Source organism: Eleginops maclovinus, chromosome 20 (genome assembly GCF_036324505.1).
Source record: "Eleginops maclovinus isolate JMC-PN-2008 ecotype Puerto Natales chromosome 20, JC_Emac_rtc_rv5, whole genome shotgun sequence".
Taxonomy (NCBI): Eukaryota; Metazoa; Chordata; class Actinopteri; order Perciformes; family Eleginopidae; genus Eleginops; species Eleginops maclovinus.
In genome coordinates, this window is record NC_086368.1 from 14,089,857 (window position 1) to 14,098,485 (window position 8,629).

The 8,629-nt window shown below is 40.1% G+C and overlaps 1 protein-coding gene across 1 annotated transcript; it reads right to left on the reverse strand.

Moving 5' to 3' along the window:
- Positions 1–13: 13 nt before the first annotated feature.
- On the reverse strand, positions 14–7,688 carry ttll3 (tubulin tyrosine ligase-like family, member 3). The gene is made up of 14 exons (XM_063910912.1): positions 7,664–7,688; positions 7,278–7,346; positions 7,104–7,158; positions 6,898–7,016; positions 6,611–6,779; positions 5,687–5,742; positions 5,385–5,513; positions 5,182–5,296; positions 4,873–4,953; positions 4,587–4,767; positions 3,887–4,035; positions 3,394–3,637; positions 2,790–3,225; positions 14–2,669 (listed from the first exon to the last, which is right to left on the reverse strand). Exons 2-14 carry the CDS (start codon positions 7,278–7,280, stop codon positions 1,887–1,889), a joined length of 2,520 nt encoding a protein of 839 aa, XP_063766982.1. The 5' UTR covers positions 7,281–7,346; positions 7,664–7,688; the 3' UTR covers positions 14–1,886.
- Positions 7,689–8,629: the final 941 nt, after the last annotated feature.

The window sequence follows — 8,629 nt, forward strand, 5'->3', positions numbered from 1 at the left end:
CACATGAGGCAATGATAGGGATCCATCTGTGGCCTGTAAACATGATGGACTGAGAGACATTTTCTCTTTTTTTTAATTGAATATATGGTAAAAATTAAATGCTATTATCCCAGAATTATCCGTGAGAAGAACATCTCGCTCTGTTTTTACAAACGCATAATCGAAAGTAATACAACTTAAAATAACAACAACGTGTATTGTGCAATCAAATGTGTTATGTGATTGCACTTACAATCAACAAGGCTTATCTCTTGTTGAAGATTTCTACCCAGGTCTCCAATGTGCAACATCATAAACTCGTGTTGTTATTGTTTCCAATATCATTTCTGAGTGTTGTCTACCCTGTTCACACAAACTGAAGGCCATGACATGCATTTTAAATGTCATTAGTCCCTTCTAAACGGATTTTCTTGAACTACATTTCTAGTCTAGTGGTTTTATCACTGGGAGTTCAATGTTTTCTGGCTTTCATGAGGTATAATTTGCAAGCTAATTTTAGAGCTGTAGTAAACCCACTATTCCAGCTAATTAAACACTTTTACTCCTGGAATCATGTACAGAATGAGCTGAAACTGTCAGACTTTATCACGATGGGTGGTACAAGTCCATTTTAAAGGTCAGAGAACAAAATACTCTTAGTCAATGAGATTGCTCTTATATCCCCGAATTGAAGTCGTTTTAAAATTGTGCAAGTGTGTGTGCTTTATAACTGTTTATTTAATTTGCATATAGACTAGATAATGGTCCATTTCATTTGTGTTTTACAACAGCTGTATTCATCTGCCTGTGTCTTGTTTGTGTTTATTTGTTGTAACATTGTTCATGCTGCCCTCTTAGCCAGTTCACTCTTGAAAAAGAGAGTGTAATCTCAATGAGACTTTCTACCTGGTTAAATCAAGTATATACACATTTTTACAGTCAAATAATGCTCATGCACTCATCTCAGTAGTTGGGTCCTGGATGCCTAGTGGTTACGAGGCTTACCATGTAACCACAACATCCACGTCATACCTATCTCTGCCTCCCCTCATTGTTTCCTGTCTGTTTCTATTTTTGTCAACCTGTCCAATTAAGGGGAAAAAATCTTCACTTCTCAATTTCAGTGGTTTATTTTTTTAGTCATGTAGTTCAGGAAAATCCCAGAGCTATTTATTTCTTTAAGAAAACGGTTGACTTTTTTTATTTTTTATTTGGTCACTTAAATGGAAGAATGTTTAAATCATTCAGGATTTGGCAGACAGGCTCAAAGACCATGATTTGCCAGGCGTTGTTGAAGATGTATGCCATTAACACGCAGTCTTATAGTTTAGCATTTATTGCCCCCTGCTGGGTATTTAATATACCTACATCCTGTTATCATGAAAATTAGCCCTTTACTGCAGAACCAAAAACCAGTGGTCATTTCATGACATTATTTTCTTCCCAGTCAGCTTGAAATATCTGCTACACTGGAGACACTTCAATTAACTCTTTTGGTTCCTTTGTTTTAATACAAATTAACTTCGAACCAGTATCACTCTTACATAAGTGATTCACAACATCATAAATCATACACATTTCAATTCAGACAAACCACAACATGGTTCAAATATACCACTTGAGTAAATGGATTGTGTAACACTTTTCTCCTAATACAATCATCTCAAAGTATTAATATTAACTTTACTGTTGTACATTTAAAGCCTGGGAATGATTGGAAATGTCTCTATCGCTCAACAACATTGTCTTGTTTTTTTTAACCAATAAAATCTAAATCCAAATGTTAATAGTATGTTGGGATGTATATACGTTTTATTTGTTGATTGTCAGGCATGATAACTGTGTTATTGTTAACAACATTTCTTTAGCACTTTCAACTGTTTGTTTGCTTTTTTAAAAACTCAATTTCAATGTTTATGTTTCCCTGTGCACTGCGCTTTATATTTAGCCATGCTCTGCCTTTGAGGGCAGAGGAATAACTGAGGCCTGTGGACGCTGAGATGAGAGGACAAGTCTGGATAACGACAGGCTGTGTTTCCAGCCACAACGTTTGGTCGCAAGCTTACGACCTCCAGGGTAGGAAGGGGACTGCGGAGGGATGGAAACACCCGGATAGGAGTCCTGTGTTGAGGATCGAAAACTGTCTGGGGAAGAAAAGATCTAGTGATGTGTGATCCATGGCCTTGGTTGGCTTGAGATTTGCTATCTGACATGCTGTGAGGGGGGCTGAGGGAAAAGGAGAAGCTCCGTGGAACCAGAGTTTCCCCGTTAGCACCAAGAATCAAACCCAAACGTGGTGCTTTCCTCTGAGGTTCAGTGTGTACCACCAGGGGTATTTGACATGCCAGACTGCGACCCAACCTTCGAACACAGCAGGTATTCTGAGCATCTTTCCTCCCTTCGCATTCCCTTTTAGGAGATGTTGATGTCAGCTGCCTCTTTTTCTCTCCAGCAGTTTGGTTCTCTTTGCCTGAATGACAGAAAGCAGAGACTGCACAGGACACACTCTGACCTAATGATTTATGTGTCGTTTCAACCTCTTCTGAAATCGACTGGTGTGGAGGGAGCTGCATGGTGAGCGGTGTGTTAGAAATAACAGTTTGTCTATGAAGTAAAGATCTGGATCTCCTTATGGGGGCTCCTTCCACCACCAGGTTTACTCCTACATACTGGGGAACTTCAACTGCAGCCTGGTAGGGTGATAGAGTAAGACAAAAATAAATGCACTTGGTGTGGCCTCTATAATTCAGTGTACTTCCCCTGGAAATGATAAGCTATTGCAAAGGCATGACATGTGAACGTATTCCAACCTGTTTGAATATAAGCTCAAAGCTTCCTGTGTAAGCACTAGGATCAGTGCGTGTGTCGAGCACCACCCTCAGTGTGTCCAGTTGCACAGCAGGGCAGAGGCGAGCAGTCACAGTAGTGGAGCAGGCCATGGTCGGACTGGCGTTGATCTCCAGAAGCCAAGGCCTCAGATCTCTGCTCAGCATAAAGTCAGCTCCGTAGAGCTCAAAGCTAGCCTTGCGGGGCTCGACCAGGTCCTGGGATGTCTGCAGAGCACGGACCACCGCTTGCTTCATGCCTGGGACCACAACTGACTCCCACTCTGCCCCACGGCCCTGCAACTGCAGAAAAGCCTTAAACTGAGAGCAGGACCACATGTTATCCTTAGGCACCCTTGGATGGCGCTCACAGGACGGCTGAAAGTGCTTTTGGATGGAGTTGTTGCACAGGTGGACTGAGCTGAGGAATCATAAAAGAAATAAGGCCATGAAGGTAAGTGTAAATCATGTTTTAAATGAAACTCGATCTTACTTGAATTGATGAATCATATCCTCCACATAACATTTCAGATGCATTATATAGCAACGGTCAAGAACAAAATTAAATTATATTTTGTGTCTGTCTGACCTGTCCAGAGTTTTGGTCGAGTAGGGCTGAGTGGAAAACCGCAGGTAGCACTCTCTGTAGAACCAGACAGTCAGGGGATTCCAGTCTGTGACCAGGAACCACTGGCGGAGGTCAAACTTGGTGCCATAGACCAACAGAGGACGTTCCAGGTATTTCTGAATCACCCACTTGCTCTCCTTACTCAGGGCTCTGTCACTGTCCACTAGTGCCAAAATCTCTTCCATGCGATTCATGCACATTATACCTAGGGGGTTGGTTGAGACATGATTACTTTAAACTAAGAGGATGGTGTTTCTGAGGACCAAAAAAGCAGGCTTAAATGTGTTCAGCATACTAAAGCTGAGAAGAAGTAAAAGTAGAAAAAGAAAGCAATAGTGACATCAAGTAACCATGGCATGTTCCTTTTTCAATGTTATTTTCAGTAAACTATTCATAAATAAGATTCCCATGTAACTATAATTGTATATGTTGTTTTTATTTCTCAAAACCTCACCTCGTCCTCTTGACTTGGCACCGGGTTTGACGATCCAGATGTTGTTTAGACCATCAGTATCAAGCTGAGGGCAAACTTCCTGCAGTCTGATTAACATGGCCTGGCAGCGCTCCACAAACACTCTGCTACTCCTGATCAATGCAGCTTCACTAAAAACATGAAGAGTTTATTATTTTAACTAAGTGAGTTTTCAATAATTCCTTATATAATGCATTACTTCAGACAGTCATTTTGATTCCATACTGAAGAGTACAGTACTTAAGTAGCCAAACTGTTTATTCATAGAAAGGGACATTTTATAATAAAACGAGTTAAATTGGTCAAGTGAGGTTAATAAGACACTACTGTCCAATACAATGCACAAGGATGATGAAGGGGAGCTGCTCCCAGTTCATAGTTTATTTTAGATTGAAATCATCAGTAGTGTTGTTATTGTGCATCTCAATGACGCCTGTTTGCATACCTGGGCATTATTCATCTGATTTAGTCCAACTTAAATAAATATATTACCCTTTAAATATTAGCATGCAGTATCTTGTATATTTTATAGTATTTGTACAGTATACAATAGGGTGGGACTGGGAGCTGCTGTATCATTCCAGTGATGTCTACTTGGGCTGTCAGAACTGCAGATACACTAAGTCTGACCTCAGCAAGATCATTTAGGCAGTCCCATGAAACTCCATGAAAACATACTTACTGCACAACCTTGTAGTAGTCTTGCAGAAACTCTGCCCACTGCTGTTCCTTCACTGAGGGTGATGTTTCTGCAGTTGAATCAATGTCGCCATGCTCTAAAACACTGAGAAACTCCTGACACACGTGCAAAGCCATGTCAACCATTCCTGGACCAACAACTTGATACTCCACATTATCCAACTCTGTAGAGAGAAAAAATGTTTGTTCTCAATAAAAAAAATGGTGTGGTGATAACTTAATTTATTTAATTACCAAGAAGAACGCTGTTTTGGCTTTTTGTTCCTCACCCTCTGTTTGGTCTGTTGCCCTTCTACGTGTCTCAACTACATGCTGCAGCAGACTCGTGCATGCTGTTCTCCTGAAATCCTCTTCATTGTCATAGAAAACAAAACAATAAGACAAGAGCACAAAGAGAGAGAAAGGGCATGTTGTTCTGCTAAAGATGATATCATCATAAAAAGAGAAGACATCTGATGTGAGCCCATTTGTATCTTTGTCCATCTATATTTACAGCTACAATTTTCACCTGGAAACTTCTTTGCATCTTTAATTCAGCGTTATGTTGACCAATAAGTAAATACAACCACACATCAGACCTATGAATGCATGCTGTTCATCCTCTGCTCCAAGCCTGTAGCACCTTGGGAAGAAGGTGTCGGGATCAGCTGTATCAAACCACTGAAGGTTACGCAGGTTAACACAAAGCCCAACCTTGAAGAAAGAGACAAATATACTTAGGAGATAGAGAAAACCAGGCCATTTTGGTACATAATCATTGGAATCTCTTATGAGATGATACCTTGGTAGTAAATGTCCCAGAATTCGCATAGTGGTTGATCATTTGATCATTCCTTAAGGAGCGACAGTTGATGTAATCCCGGCGTGTTGTCCAGTGGAAATAAGGTGTTTCATTTCGGACCATGCGCGACTATAAAAGTTTTGGCAAAAGTGTGAAAAAAGGTGAATGTGCTGCTTATATGAACGGCTAGATTCACAAAAGAGACATGGAGATGAAGTTTTCTGAGAATGCAGTAATAGCACATCCGCTCTTAGATGCACAAGATGTCAGTTTATTGTTGGTTCACTTGAACGTTATCTTACCATGAGGTCATACATGTCAACGAGGGTCTCGTCTTTTTCGCCTTCATCCACTCTCTCTGTAGAGAGATAAGTAAAGAGTGTGCATATTTGATGGTGCATGCAGGCTTACAGTACATATGTAGGGCAGTGTGTTAAAAGGGTAGGGGACTTTGTTGTAGGTTGCTGTCTGTAACGTGGTACCCAATGTATCATTTATCAGGTGAGTGGTATCCTTGTATCCATCTAATCTAGTGCTCAAATTACATATATCCTAACCTCTCCTGCTCTTTTAGCTTTGATAGTTAAGAGAACATGTTACTGATCTTTTTATTATACCAAATTTAAATCACCGTCTTAACTAAAAGATTTAATATGGATGATTAAAAAAAATTGACAACACTTACTATGACGCCAATGATAATAATCATAATGATTTGTAACAATGATGATAACACATAAGATTATAAGATAATTGTTTACAACTATGGGAATTATTTAATTAAAAGGATATTTTACTTGCAATTAAAATGTCAGTTAGTGACCAGTAACAGTTAACATCAAGATGGATGGGGGGAGAATCAACTCAGTGAACAACAGATACCAAGGTAAGTAAGCTTGGTAGCCAATATAAGGCTAAGTCATCTTGCCAAATAGTGAGCCTGTGTTGATGTATGAAAACTATGTTAGAACTGGTTTATAAATGGTTCTTAATAATTAATAAAGTGTTTATAACCTAATTATAAACGCTTTATGAATACTTTATAAGGGTAGTCTTATTGTAGAGTGGTAACGATAAAATTGTTCTTTGTTAATTATACAGTGAGGTTATGTTGGACATCCATTCCTTCCCCAGTAAATCAGTCGCTCATACATAGCTGTTTTATGTGTTGTTGGCATCTACAGTGCATTTTGTTTTCTCATAGGGTTTGGCCTCCATTGTCTTACCAGTAACATGAACACTGATATCACCATCCCCGCCATCTTCCTCCTCATTGCCATGGCCATGCGGTGCCTTCTGGGTAGGATTAGGCAAACGACGTTCAACCCACCCTCTGGACCATAAGGCAGCACGGATAACAGGGTAGGGCCCCTGCACTGAAAACACCTTCCTCAGCTGAGCATGAGTGGAGGAGTCATATAAATAAGAGTCAAATACAGCACAAATAACATTAAAAAATAGTGGGTGTAAATGCAGAGGTGTACAGTGACGTCTGTGTTTCACATATAATCACCTTCACTGCCTTCTCTACCAGTGTTTTGGCTGTTTTCAGCTTGTCAGGCTTGATCGCTGGCAGGCTTGGCACATTACGACGTAACCTCCCTTCAACTGGAGCCCCTGTGGATTGTAACACTGAGACAAACTGCTTGGTGAAATCTCTGTATAAAGCAACTGTGTGCACACATGTGCAGGCATTTGTATGCAAATCTACCCACTTACCTGGCACTTGTTGCATTTTACTAGGAATTAATCTTGTCATCAGATCAACAAAGTTCTGTGGGACCAGAAATATGTAAACAAAAGCATCCTTTTCAGATTATCATATTATCATTTATAGGACAGAAAGACAGATACAAAAACATCTTTACTCTAAGACCAAGACCATGTACATACCATTACATAAACTGGAATGTACTGGGACCTAGCTGAAGGATGTAAATTGGGTCAAGCAGGCATCTAAATCTGTCACAGCATCTCAGTTAGTAACCCATGCGCAAAAACACACACACACACACACACACACACACACACACACACATACACACACACACACACACACACACACACACACACACACACACACACACACACACACACACACACACACACACACACACACACACACACACACACACACACACACACACACACACAGTGTTCTACATAGACATGCACAAAAGAGCAGGTATAGTAGGAAACACATCTACAGTTAGCAATAACCGTGCTCAACGTGTAATCTATGAAAAAAAACAACATGAACATTAACAGCCTATACAAACCTGTCACATCGCCACTATCCCGACCTCTGTCTACAGTTTCGCACAGTCCTGCTTCCTTCCCGCTGACCCTTACCATAGCAACCGTGCACACAGAATGTTTACAGTTGCCACAACAACTGAACCCATGAGAAACGGGACGCTGCGCATGGCAATGAAAAATCGTTCACCTTTTAGCCACGCGCTGAACACAGTGGATCACTTATCTGATCTCACGCTATCAGTTGCAGGTGGTTTATACGTGTAGGCGTCCAATCGTGTGTGACAATGTGGCAGATGGAAAGTCTCATGTGTTTTGATCGAGAGAGTTCATGCTGAGGCCAATGTGGAGGCTGCTGCTCAAGTGTTTTCGTTGCGACCTCAGTAGAGATTGAAAAAACAACAATTACGTGTCCTGCATCTTTAGTAGTATCACCGTCACTCTGTTAGACATTTTAGCTGCATGCCATTTAGACCACATGGAGTATAACATTGGCTATGCGTAATGCTTTACCGTCCCACAAGGTGGCATCAAAGGCTTGCCAGTATAGTCCTTAGTGTGTGTTACAGGACCAATAATGTGGCTGTTGTTCTCTCTTTCATGTTATGTGCTCGCTGGTCATTTGCGCGTTCATATGTATTACTATGTTATAACTGATTTTCAATAATACAAAATATCACCTTGTCTAATTAAAGTGTGCAAAGGTTAAATAATCCATATCAATCATAATGTATTGTAGTAATACTGCAGTTACCCACATGCTTTTCCAGGGGTGGAAAAAGTACTTACACATAGTTAGGAAAAATGTTGAGTTAGTTGTACTCTGCACTAACGTGTGTTTCCGTTTGATCCTATTATAAAACATATAATAGCCTACAAAATAAAAAAAATACAATACAATACAATAGAACAATAGCATACACCTCTAAAACGTTAATATACAAATTTAATATAAAACTGAAGTACAGTTTGTAGATAATATTTCTCTT

Bases quoted from the DNA above. Each gene is read 5' to 3' on its own strand.
- ttll3 (XM_063910912.1), bottom strand. The intron at 5,514-5,686 runs GTAAGATAACGT...AAACTTTTATAG, and splicing joins TTGACATGTATGACCTCATG to TCGCGCATGGTCCGAAATGA. The intron at 5,297-5,384 runs GTATCATCTCAT...TCTTTCTTCAAG, and splicing joins CTGGGACATTTACTACCAAG to GTTGGGCTTTGTGTTAACCT.